Source organism: Drosophila hydei, unplaced genomic scaffold (genome assembly GCF_003285905.1).
Source record: "Drosophila hydei strain 15085-1641.00,03,60 unplaced genomic scaffold, DhydRS2 tig00008121-arrow-pilon, whole genome shotgun sequence".
NCBI classification, from domain to species: Eukaryota; Metazoa; Arthropoda; class Insecta; order Diptera; family Drosophilidae; genus Drosophila; species Drosophila hydei.
Genome location: NW_022045832.1, coordinates 836,872 through 850,835, shown reverse-complemented (window position 1 = coordinate 850,835; position 13,964 = coordinate 836,872). Strand labels below are relative to the sequence as shown.

The 13,964-nt window shown below is 39.4% G+C and overlaps 1 protein-coding gene across 1 annotated transcript in view; it reads left to right on the top strand.

Moving 5' to 3' along the window:
* LOC111596255 overlaps positions 1-13,964 on the top strand; it is a 129,354-nt gene that overhangs the window by 75,944 nt on the left and 39,446 nt on the right. The window contains 1 exon segment of the mRNA XM_030224965.1: positions 7,742-7,782. Coding sequence (XP_030080825.1) covers positions 7,742-7,782 — 41 coding nt within the window.

Here is a 13,964-nt window from a genome sequence, read left to right as displayed (position 1 = left end):
TTGTTCGTCGGCGGGTCTCGTCATATGGCTCGTATAGACGCTCGTGCGTGCGTAACAAATAAAATTTAAAAAAATAAATGCCAAATATCGGTGTTTTAAATTTCCAATAATAGTGCACAAATGTAAATAAACAACTGTTACATGTACAAGTGAATAAATTCATTGAGAAATATGCGTAAAAAGCGTTATTTCGTGATTACTACGGCGACGACGACATCAAATCCAACAACAACAACGAGCTGCTGCGTTCATTGACGTGACGCGCGAGTGTTAGTGTGTGTGTGTGTATGTAAATGAGTGTTTATATGTGCTGGTGTGTTCGTGTGTTGCGAGTTGTTTTCAAATAAATAAAATACATAGCAAAAGTCACCAGCAACAACAACAATAATCAAAACACCACACACGAAATTGCAGTAGCTTATGCCGTTGGCGCCTAACCGCACCGCCAAACTGCATACATACATACATAAATAAAACAACGTTACATATATTTACATCAGTTCAGTCCGCGTGTCTTGTTGCGCGCAAATTCTACATGGAAAGAAAGTATGTTCAACAGTCGATGCAATCTCTGCAATAAAATGTGAATTTGTATCTGTCTTGTCTCTGTGTGGGTGCGTGTGTTTCAGTGTATAGAATTAAATAAGCAGTATAAGCAAAGAAAGTTTAAAGCAATATCAACAGCCGAGCAACAACAAGAAGAAGAAGAAGACAACCATCAGCAACACAAATGAATCAATCAAATTCTTTTCAATTTTAAACCGCAATTGTCTGTATCCCGAAGCATAAAACAAGGCGCATAAATTTTTGCCAATGAGTCGCAGACAGTCATTGGATCGACCAGGTGAGAATTCAAAAAAATTGCCCTTACCTATTGTAATTAGCATTTCATTTCATTTACTCAGCATCAGCGGCCTGCATACGTGCACTTTGCGCGCATACTCTCGCTGTCGCTCTCATTCCTTTTCTCTTTTTGTCACTATCGCCGTCTCTCTGTGTCTTTTAGAGAGGGCTCTCGTTGCGTTGCTCTCGCTGTTGCTGCTGCTGCTAAAAATAAATTGCTCTCGCTGCTCTGAAAATGCTGCGCAGCGCAGCTGCTCTGAGCTGTCAGTGTTGCTATATTTTGTTGTTGGTGTAGCAAACAACAGAGGCAGCAACAACTGTGAAAACAAGCAACAGCAACAAAACGCCAAAACTGTTGTGATACAAAGCCAAATGTACTAAGCGTCCGACCGACCGACAGGGCAGTGAATCTTTCTTTCCCCCTTTCTTACTTCTTGTTTTTGTTCGCTGTGGTGAATGGTGAATTTCTATGTCTACCTTTTGAGGTAACAAATTTTCCATTGAGAGACACAAAAGTTGATCGGATTGACGCTCGTTAGTTTTGGCAATATGGTTTTATGTAGATGATTTTAGTTATGTCTTTGTTTTGATGCGATTAATGTTAAGTAAAAACCCAAAAAAGAGAAAGTGTCGCGAGCGTTGCAACATTTTGTAAATGTAAATGTGACCCAAAAGTCTGAGAAAGCAGCAGAAAGAGGAAAGAAAAAAATAAAATAAAATAAGCTAAAAACACTCTCATGCTGCTGTTGAGATACATTTGTATCTTTTTGTTGTCGTGCTGCATGAACATCCGTTTTCAACGCTTATTTACCCGCTGGCTTCAATTTTCACTTGTCTCTTGTCATTTAGTCGGTCTAAGGTCGCCCCATAAGACCTAGCCGCGTGCCATTATAGCCAATTATAGCTGCAATTAAGTTAAACAACGTAAACAATGTGCGATTAAATGCAATTATATTTACTGAACTTAACATGCAAATAAAACAATGAATAAATCTCACTTGTTTTTAACATATTTATTATTTAGCTTAGGATTTATTGTGAAATTTTGACTAAATATCATCTGTAGTGAAAGCTCTTGCCATAAATTATCAAATTTATTAAAGTATACATTTTTATAGCTGTCCAATTGCATTGTCGCCTTTAGGCCTTAAGCCCATAAGGTTTGTTGTTAGGAAACTCTTTTCAATGTCAAATACGAAAAAGTCACAGTTTTTCCACATTCTATTTGATGTTTTTAAAATGTATAATATATATATATATATATATATATATATATATATATATAATGCTATAACTATTCCGTTTGTATGAAACGTCCCACCTTGATTGATGCGGTAACGCCTACACACCCGGCAAAATGCATTAACCTGTTAATTTATTTATAAAATTCAATGTTCACGCGGCTAAGCGCCAGAGCCGAGAACACAAATCGTTCTCAATGCAAAGTAGCTACAGTAACAACAGCAACAGCAATGATAATAATAATAACAACAAAACTAACAGCAAAAAAATAACTAGGGGCAGGCAGGCAGTCGAGTTGGTTTTTGTTGTTGTTATATTTGTATTTTGTAGGTCAGGGTTGTCGCGTGTAATGCAAAACGTGCCAGCAAATTGAATGAATAAAACGCGCTCGGTTCGCCTGCTTGCAACCACAACAACAACAATGATAACAACAACAAACAAGGCAACAGACTGAGCTAATACGCCACAAAAACTGCATAAATTATAAGTAATAATAATAACATAAGCTGCGGCGCGAATTGTATGCATTTTTAAAGGCTTAAGGGTTCTATGCCTAGCACTTGACGCAAACTCATAATTTATTTCAACAATGGATAAACAAAAGCGTTAATAAATTGTTGGCACGCGATGCAACAGCTGCATTCATAGTCAAGTCTGCATTTGTCAAACACTTCGCACCCTGTTGCCAATGAGATGAAAGGTTGTTAATATTCTCTTTAAAATAACTATAATATATATATATAAATACATCTTCTCTATAAAGTTTAAATATTCTTGGGCAGTATAAACAGTCGAGTCGATCTAATCCGTCTGTCGATCTAATCAGTCTGTTCATATGTATGAAAGCATTGTATCTTGCTGATCAAGTTAAATTAAAACAATCGATAACCATGAAATCGATAATATTGATGCTGTGCCTAGGCTATTTGTGCGTGAATCATAAAGTAAAACGGGCGAGTATACATTTTTGGAATACCAACTGATTTAATTCAAATTTGACAAATTATTCGCAGGGTATCTACTAGTTAGCAATTCTATAAAAATATTCAAAATTATATTATATTTTGCTAGTTGATGTTATATATTTTCTACAGTTAGATTAGGTTATTTTTGTTCCTGCTATTATGATGGGGTTTTCTTTGTCGAAGCGTGTCTATAGCTCATTAAATGTATTTAAAATTCTAAATCGATTTTCTGCGCTATTAGATGCCTATTAACATTGTGTATTAGCAACTGGCAGGCCATTGTTTATAATCAATTTGTTATTTGTAGATAAACTAGAGTTTAGTTGTTTAGGTCACAGCATTTCTATACATTTATATTTATTTATATGTAACATATATAAATAAATATAATAATTCAGGTTATTCAAGGACGTTGAACAAATCGTTTATAGGCGTGTGTTCCGATAAGCACGGCCCAATAATAATTTGGACCTTTATCGATTGAAAGATAAGCAAAGGAATTATTTTTGTTCTGTTGAATTTTATATAAACAAAATATTTGATGCTACTAAACGGCTTTATTTTGTGGCCATTGTGATTGTTTTTTGCTGCCAAAACATTTTATTATTTCCAGATAATAACAATTTGATCTGTTTATAATTATTGTGCATATAGCCGCCGTTGCCAATTTGATTGTTTTGCCGTCAATGAAGTAGCGGCTGGTGGAGGGACTTATACAAATAACGAAATACTATTGGTAAAATATGAAAATATAAGCTTGCATTCCTTGCATTGCATTCTTAAATATATATTATCACAAGCACAATGAAAGTATTTCTACAATTTTAAAGTAATGAGATCAATTTCCTGAAAAAAAATTACACACAAAGATAAGCAATCATAAAACTGCTTGGAGTTAATGACACAAACGACAAAATTAAACTTTGCTCAAGAAGTTCACGTACAAACATTTTATTGATTTGAAAATATCCTACATATATAACTCTATAGAAAAAACTGTACTCAAAACGACTTCTATAATTGATATTGAATCGCTTGATAAGAAAACTGATGCAAGTCACTGTGTCAATTAAATTAAATTTACGAATAAAGTAATTAAGTGAAAGAGATTAGTTCAAGGTGGAATATTCACTAGTTATATATATATATATATATATATATATATATATATATATATATATATATATATATATATATATATATATATATATATATATATATATATATATATATATATATATATATATATATATATATATATATATATATATATAATATATATATATATATATATATATATATATATATATATATATATATATATATATATATATATATATATATACATATATATATAATTAAAAAAACTTGATTTTACCGGACTTTGGATTTTCGATCTAACTTTTTCACTAAGCTACTGAATATTATTTCCTGAAATTAATATATATAATACTTAATTGATTATCACTAACATGGCTTAGTCATCAGACAGATAACGTACAGCATTTAATTGGCATTAATCACGGGTTTTTAGTATTTCCATGATTTCATCACAGTGACTGATAAAGACAAATTCAAGCATTTCAATAGATTTTTGTGTGCTACAACACAAGTACTAAAACTTATTTAACTAAACCTCATACAATCTTAGTTTTAAGAATTATTTTTACATTTCTTTTCTTGATAAGGATACCAATTATAGAGTTAATATTTCTCTAAATCCCTTGTCATTCTTGCTTATGTCTACTCTCGCTTGCATATGCATTATAAAAATAGAACACTTCTCAGTACTTCAGTATTTGGCTTATCAGCTTGAAGTCAGTCGTCTAGCAAAGGTTTTTGAGAGAGCGCAATATGAAAACTAAGTCTGCTCTCTCTTCGACTCCAACTGTTCGCTCTCATTTGCTTTTCTCTTGTTTTTTTTCTTATTTTCATTTTTGCGCACTTGCTTAATGAGATTTCGCGCCTAGGGCTTATCATGGAAAGTTTGAAGTTTGTATTTATTGTGTTCATTATTGTGTAATAACTTAATCAACACAACATTAACTTTAAGTAATCAAATTTTGGTCATATTAGCATTAACAGGATACTAAAATATTGAAGAGTCATCAAAACAAAGAAGGTACAACTCAAACGTAATAGCAATGTAGGTACAACTCAATAGCAATAGGAAAGTAGGTACATATAAGGTACAGCTCAGCTATTGCTCCTGCATGCCTGTCGCTTTTTCCTTAAACTCATTGGCGTTGTCTCAATTTTTGTTAATCCGTTTTGTTGTTCGCTTTTGTTGCAACTGTTTTGATTTGAAGTCTAAAAAGTTTTCTCATTGAAAACATTATAGGAATCTTTGTGGCTGCTGAAAGCGTACAAAGGTCTCTCTGCGTGTGTGGGCGCACGTACGTGTGCGTGTGCGTGTGGGTATGTGTGTGTGTGTGTCCATTAAAAGTTTACACTTTTTGGGGGTTAATCGCTGGCATCAAAGTGGTTGCTTTGGTCGGCTGGCTGGCTGGCTCACTGGCTGGATGGTGGGCGATGTGTATCTATCTATTAAAAAATCGAGGCGAATCGAGCGAATCGCGTCCCGGAGTGGGCAAAGACGATGCCCACTAACGCCGACGACAACGACAACGACCCGCGACGATGACGACGACATCAAATATTTTGAGCGCAACGTGCGCTCTCTCAGGAAATTGTTTTTGTTCAAATAGCAGCAGCCGCAGCAACGGTAACGGTAACTGTAACAGAAACAGAGTGACAGCAAAATTAACGCCAATAACAATGCGAGCGCGAGAGTTGTTTTTGGGTGCAACTCTGTTTCCTTATTGTGCTCTTTCTTTCATGCCTCATTGCTGAAAATATGTTGCTCAAAAGTAGGCAGCACTTGGGCATACACAGATTTCTCTAAAAATAACAAAAAAACACAAAAACAAAATAAACGAATAAGAAAGGGAACTGAGAAACAAATTAGCAGTGCTATATTTCATGAAAATAAACAATCTGGTAGCTTGTAAATCTTTTTAATCATTTGCCATATATATTCATGACACTCTCTGTGTATTTATGTGTGTGTGTCTGTTTGTTGTTTGCCAATTCCCAATTCCCAATTTCCAGCTCGATTTCGTGCAGTTTCCGATGCCTGTTCGTCTCACAGCGTTGTTTTGTGTGGCACCAGTTGGGCATAAATTATATTAGACTAAATTTTCCCAGTCCCACCATTAACCCCTCCCTTACTCTACAATAATATGGCGTCAACGGATGCGGTTTTTGACTCTGTGGTCATGTGTGTATGTTGTGTAAGTTGTGTGTGTGTGTGGGTGTTTGTCTAAGTCTATAGCACACGTTTATTTAATCGATTTTGGTAACAGTTGTGTTGCCATTTTCATTAAGGGTTATTCCGGCTTGATCTGAGCAATGGCAGTGACACAACAATGAGCCCATAGAACGCAAACTAAACGCTGTTCCCTGTTCGGGTACAGGACGAACGCATGTTCTGCCATCGGGTCGCCATCGTGTGTTTTCAGCTTCCATTTGTTCTGCCACAGCTACTCTCTGGAGAGTTTGTCCTCGGGAGTTTTTGATTTTCGACATGTCGTTGCCGCAACCTTCTGTTCCTGCCGGATTCTACTTGATGCTTGAATTCAACCCTTTTTTCGTTGTGTGCACACGCACAGAAACACACACATACGCACGCAAACACACAGACACGCACATACACTCACACGCATAAAAAGTTTTGCATATTTATTATAGATAATTTGTGTACAGGTTTTTGTGCTGGCGCGCAAACTCTCAACAACGTCCTGCGAGCATCCTGGCCCAGTCCCATTCCATTCCATCGTCGTTTCCCGTCCTTGTCTGCTGCTGCATATTTCGCATATGTTGTATATGTTCGTTTCATGGCGAGGGGGCGCTCTGTAATTAATTTCTGGCTTGTACAAATGTGAAAACCGTACAAAAAAAGTAAATAATGATTCGGGTTGATTTTTAGCATTTTTGATATCTGGCAACGCTGTCGCTGCTGCAACGCTGTTGTCGCATTTTTTTGTGTGTGCAAACTCCCAAGTTTGTGGTTCGCATTGAATAATTAAGATTAATGTGAATATCAAAATTGAAATTTTACTTATTTCACTTTATTGATTTTTCTTAAAAATTCCCAAAATACTAATAAATGAAAAAAAGTGAATATTTTAAAAAGATAATACAATGACTATTAGTGTGTGGAAACATTTGCTTAAAACTTACTCGAATTTGTATTTAGAAAATATCAATGAATATAAATTGAAATACAAATGCTGCAAGGCCAATTATATAGTAACTTAATTACCCCTGAACACCTTGACTTGGCTTAGTTAGTTGCCAAATGTAGACTGGTTTTTTGTCTTTGTGCAATTTTAATATATAATTGCTACTGCATAAAAATAAGAACCAATTGCTGTTTAGTTCTTGTTGATATTTGGTGTCACTTGAATTCTGAAAAGCAATTAGATCAATTATAAAATCAATCATTTGTGAAGCTATAAAGAAATCAAGATTTGAATCAAATATACTCTTATTCATTTGAACAGAGTATCATTCTATTAAAAGCAATAAATAATATGTGCAATGATTGCTGCTAAAGATTTCGAGCGGAAATAACGATTATAATTATTGATGTCTGGCAATAAACTCGAAAAAAACTTCAAATGCCACAGAGACAGCCGCTGCAGCAGCAAAAGCAACAGCAGCAGCAGCAGCATTAACAAGAATATCAACTGTGATGTTATTTGACTGGCCTGTTTCCTGTTGCTAGTCTTGTTCGGCCACATGTATTTCCTACACATGGCACATACTTGAAACTCTCTACGACACAATGGCTTGTGGCCCGTGCATTGTGAGCTGTTGGGCGAGTATTAGTAGATATTACGATTGCAATTACGAGTATGACAAGGGGAACTTATAACACTCGAGCGCACATATTTGCGGCACCCCGATCCAGAGCCATCCTACGTTCAACATCTGCCTGCTGTACCATATAGAAATCATTCATGTGCTCACTCTTACAATGGCACTTGACATTCGCATTAACCTCAACGCGTTAACTGGCTTGAGTTTTGGGCTAATGGGCACATTGTTAGGCCTTGGGCGTTTCTGTTCCTCTTTCAGTTTCTCGGTTAAGCGAAATTTTACGCGTAAACGCATTTTGCATAACTTTGCATGTAATACGGGAGTAGCAAGGATCCTTCTGAATAACAAACAACGTACAAACATAAATATATATATATATATATATATGTCTATATAAAATGGCAAACGCCGCTGGGTTATCATAAAACAATTCGCAGCATTTGGGTTTGTTTTGTCAAGTTTGTTTTTCGGCTTCTGCTACGCTTGGCAAGTCTCGCCCATTGTGAATTGACTTCAATACTCTCTCGCTCTGGGCATCATTGCTATGGCAGAGAGCTTGCAACTCGATTCCAATTAAAAGGCTTACCATTAATAATAAAATTCTCTTTCAGGTAACGTACATTCAAATACCTCTTAAGGTCGCAATTCTGAATTTCTTTTCAGTTTGTATGCTTCTCGAAGTGAATTTGTTAGAGTAATTTGTGGTTATTGATTGTGTTTTTCGTTTGGCTAGCTTCATTATAAATTCGTGGTAAACATTTACACAAGTGGCATCGACGGTTTCGACGACGTTTTTCCCAACAATGTTTATGAAGCTGATGATGATCATAATGAAGCTGCTGCTGCGAGTCGCTGAAGTGTGTGCATATGCGTATGGCTGGATTCGGGCACGTCTTTTCGCTGTCAGCATGGTTCAGTGGCAGCTGGCTCGGCACAGTTGAATCTGTGGGGGAGTTGGCAGTAAAGTGCCAACATGTTGATCGGAATTGCCTTTAGGAAATGATTGAAATTAATGCAATAAACGTTGAGTGTATTAGAGAGCGTTTGGACTTACAATCTAGAGTCGAAAAAGGAGTCACGCAATGCAAAATGGTTGGACCGACCCAAATTATTCTACTCCGTAACCTTTGACAGCAGAAGGTCTGCTGCAATTTTGTTAGCACATGCAACGTAAAAACTTTTTTAAACTCAGCAGCAGACAGGTTGAACCATACCCGACGCGGAGTTGAGCCTGACGGCATTTGCATAGCCCTTGAGCCGAGCTCGCTCCAGGGAACAGACGGTACACGGCATGAATGAATTATATTACAAAGGCAGTTGTGCATAAACATATATAGTATATAAACTGTGTACAATTTTATATATAACAATTTTTTTTTTTTTTTTTTTTTTTTTTTTTTTCGTTTTTATTTCTTTATTTTGTTGCAGCTTATTGTCTTAGACTCTATAGCGCATTTAGCTCTAAACCTTAACTAATGGGAGGGCAGATATGCCAATTATTCTGCACTTGTAGCTACTATCTTAATTAGTTCTAATATTGTCTAGAGGATGCAATCTCTTCAGTCTTCGCCTATTGTTGTTTATAGCCAGGTTGCTTGCGAGATGGTTAGGATGCGCTGCAAGTCTGTCCGCGTATCTTGAACTGTGTCGCCCAATGAGTTCAGCAACTGTGGGAATTGCTAAATCCCTATGTAAGACTGAGTTTCTTACAAACCAGCTGGCTCCAGTCCATCTGCGTAGTGCTTTATTCTGCAGGGTCTGAATTTTGTTCCTTGTAGTCTTCGCCGAGGAGCCCCATAGAGAGATACCATATACGAAGGTTGGGACAACTATTGCCTTGTAGATGGCGGCCTTGCTGCTGTAAGACAACTTGCTTGAAGCTCTCAGCATCCAGTCGAGGGTTTTTAGCTTGCTTTTGCATTTTGAGGTTACTTGACTTATGTGCGCTTTAAAAGTCAGCCTTCTGTCAAGAGTGATACCAAGGTACTTTACTTTTGAGGCTTTGGGAATAGTGGGCCCCAATGCAACGCTTGGGCAATCTCCTCTTCTAGTGGCGAAGGTAGTATGTACAGACTTTTGTGCATTAATGGTGATACACCACCGTTTTGCCCAGCGTCCGAAAGAGTCCAGATATTTTTGTAGTGAGTCTGAAGCTTCTTGCGCAGATACGTGACGTGATAAGATGGCGGTGTCATCTGCATAGGTCGCTATGAGTACTGCATCTGTACTTCCTATATTTGGCTCGGGAGTTGGCATATCTCCTGTGAATAAAGTATAAAGTGTTGGGCCTAGAACACTACCCTGTGGTACTCCAGCCATAATTGGTCTAGTCAAGGATACTGTTTGCCCCCTTGACACTTGGAAGGTTCTTCCAATAAGGTATGAGGATAGCAACGCGAAAAATGGGGCTGGAAGGGTGGTCCTCACTTTCTGCAGCAGTCCCAGGTGCCAAACTCGATCAAACGCCTGTTTGATGTCTAAAAAGACGGCAGAGCAGTACATCTTTTCTTCAAAGGCTCCAAGGATATGGTGCACAACTCTGTGAACCTGTTCCGGTGTTCCATGCTGTCTCCTGAAGCCAAACTGATGGTTTGGAATGGCCTCCTGGCGTCCCAGATGTGTCAGTACTCGTTCCAGAAATATTCTTTCGAATATTTTGGAGAGTACTGGCAACAGGCTAATTGGTCTGTACGACTCAATTTCTCCCACGGGTTTGCCAGGCTTAGGAATCATCACAATCACGGCGCGCTTCCAGCAGGCTGGAAAGTGCCGGATGCGGAGCATGGCGTTGTACACCATAGTTATGTAGTCTATGGTGGAGTCAGGCAGTGCTCTAAGGACTCTGCCGTTTATTAGATCATATCCAGGGGATTTTTTTGCCTTCACTCTTCTGATGTGTTCAAGAACCTCTTCTTTTGTACATCCAGTTATCTGGTCTTCAGCTGGGAGGGGCGAGAGAACGATGTCTTCTGTTGCTTCGATTTCTGAGGCCTCTGCGGTAATCACCGGCGTGAATTGGTCTTGAAGGTGGTTTGCAAAAGCCTCAGCTTGAGCTTCGTCTCCAATGTGCCAGGAACCAGAAATGCTCCGAATGGGATGACGTCGTATTGGCTGCCGTTTGAGCTTTCTTGTAAATTTCCATAATTGAAACTCTGCGTCAGTGGGCGATTCAGCTCGTACCAGCGCATCGCTGATACACCTCTTTTGAAGCAGGGCGAGAGCAGCTTTAAGATGCCTCGTGGCTTCGTTGTACATGGATTTGGCATCAGGCGTGCGTAATCTTAACCAGCGTCTCCTGGCCCATCTTTTGTGTATTAGTAGGTGTTGGGCCTCCAAGGTGAGGGGGATGTTGTACGGAGACTGTTGTCTTGTTTGGCAAGATGGTGGGGCGGCTTGGTGCGCAGCTTTGACTATTTCTTCCTGCAGTTTGTTTGCTGCGTAGTCCACGTCTTCAGGAGTGTTAAGTTCCATTTCTATGTGCAAAGAGTAATGGAGCTCGCGCCTAAAGACTCCTAAATCTGATCCTGCTGGCAGTAGTTGTTTCCTAATGGGCAAGGGCTGTGGCTGCGCGTGGATTGTGACTATTAGTGGCAGGTGGTCAGAGGATAGGTCCAAGGATTCTTCAATGGTCAATTGCCGGTCACAGATGCCTTTGTAGACAGCGAAGTCGATTGCCGAGGGCCTGTGTCCATTAATTGGGTAACGGGTGGGGGCTCCAGTCGCCAATATGCTGAATTGTAAGTTTTGAATCGCCTCAAATATGACTTCTCCGCGACGATTCGCACTATTGCTTCCCCAAAATGGGTGCCATCCATTCCAGTCGCCGCCGATGAGGGTCTTATTCAACCTTTGGCCTAGAACCTGTTCCATGTGATGATCACACAGACCAGTGTTTGGCGGAAGATAAATTGACGCAACTTCGATCGCTCCAATAGACGTAGGCAGGGTGATGGCTGAGACCTGCATTGTTGCGTTGCAAATTGGCAGTAAAGGTGTATGCGGTATTGTTGCTCGTATGAGGATTGAGGATCCACCAAAGCAGTTTGCTCCTTCACCATGAGCCTGATAGTGTTCGTATCCGAAAATTTGTGTAGTGGGGCACTCATGAGTTTCTGTTATTAACATTATATCTATGTTTTCTTGTGAGAGAAACGCAGCCAGTTCCTGAGTCTTGTTTCTCAGGCCATTGGCGTTCCAGATACCCACACGTAAAGCCATTATTTGTAGGCAAGCTTGGTTATGATGGCCATTAAACTGTTTAGCATGGTTGCTTGTTGGGATTGTACTTCTCGCATCGCTTTGAGCTCGGCATTAATTGCGTCAAACTGACGTTGTTGTTGCTGAAGCATTTCAGTGAACAAAGTGTCACTTGTGGTATTCTTATTTGACGGTCCACCTCTAGCGGCCTGTGCGTAAGAAACACCACTAATAGGCGTTGCAAAGCTCGTGGCTTGGGTAATGCTCCGGGGCCTTGTAATTTCGGAAGCAGTACTCGGACCCGTAGACGGTGTTTGTGTGGGACTCCTTTTTTGTGCTGGGGATTGCAATTTGCGCAACCGCTTGTATACTTGGCAGCCCTTATAGTTGGCTGGGTGCTGTAACTCACAGTGCACACAAGTTGGTGCCTGGTCCTTTTCGCGGGTGCAGTCTTTGGATGCGTGTTTCCCGGCGCAACGCACACATCTGGGAGCTTTGTGGCAGTAGCGTTGTGTGTGTCCAAATTCTTGACAGCGATGGCATTGTGTCAGGTCGTTGTATCTTCTTGGCAGTTCCACTGTGCAGCGTTGCCTGCAGACAACTCGAATGTCCAAAATTTCTTTGTTGTTGGGGGCCTGAGCCACGTCAACAAAAAATATATTTAGCGGTGTTTTGTCCATACGGCTCAGTGGGTTGTGCACATTTGTAATTGTGTGGCCTTTGGTTTCCAATTCCTTTTTAATTAGTGTTGTATCAGTGCTGGAGTGAAGCCCTTTGAACACGACTCTATATGGTTTGTCCTCCTTAAGCTGGTAGCAGTGGAACTCCAATTCCAGCTTAGTAAAGTGGTCTATAACTCTGCGATAGTCCTCACTGCATTGGGTTAATACACCTATGTTATTCTTCTTTGGCTTAATTACGTATGATTTAGCATCAATTACTTTATCTATTATCTGTTGAAGTAGGGCCACAGACTTGATGTTTGGACACCATATGGGGGGCGGACGAGGTTTCGGAGTAGTTTGCTGGTCGGTCAATACTGGGGCTTCTGGAGCTACAGGTGATTCGCTGTAGTCTTCATCTTCTTCTACGAGCAGTGAAAATCGATTTTCTGATATTAATGCTGCATTGCTGGTGCTTGGTTCGTCGAAGATGAGCCTTTTCTTGATGGTTTTTGGTGAATTTGGCTGTTTACGTTTCGTGTTTTTGTTGTTAGTGATGCCTTGCACGGAGGCGATATCTATTTTTGAGTTTATTGGCATGATGGAGGCTTGCCTATTTGCCATCACAACGTTAAGCTGGGCTTGCATTTCTGCATTTACCTTTACAGCTGTAGCGAGGTTATTGACATTAGATGTCATCGCGGATTGTGCTTTTGAGTGCAGGCGCACTCGCGCCAAGCGACGAAATTTCGTAAATTGCAATTAAAGCAATTGAGTTACGCGGAAGCAAGCGATAAGAAAACGCTGCGTGTGCGGTTTTTGTTGCTGTTGCGTTGAAGAATGCACCGCAAAGTTCTATTTTTAGAACTCTGCAGCAGTAGAGCTTAAGCGAAGGCTGTTCGAATTCACGTCTTTACAGGTCGAACGACTGATCGCGATTGATATAACAATTTTATTTTGCTTTATTGTGTGCCTCACATTTGGCAGTCGCATTACTGACCGCCGGCACTGCTGTCTCATCTCATAATACCATTGAGTGTCAAACTTGGTGTCAATTTTCGTTCCGCATAGCAAAACACTCTGCTTGCCATACCCTTTGGAAAGGTGGGGATCGGAAGGCTTGTGGATAATTGGCGGCACTCAGGCATAAAACCAAAGCTACAAGCAATCC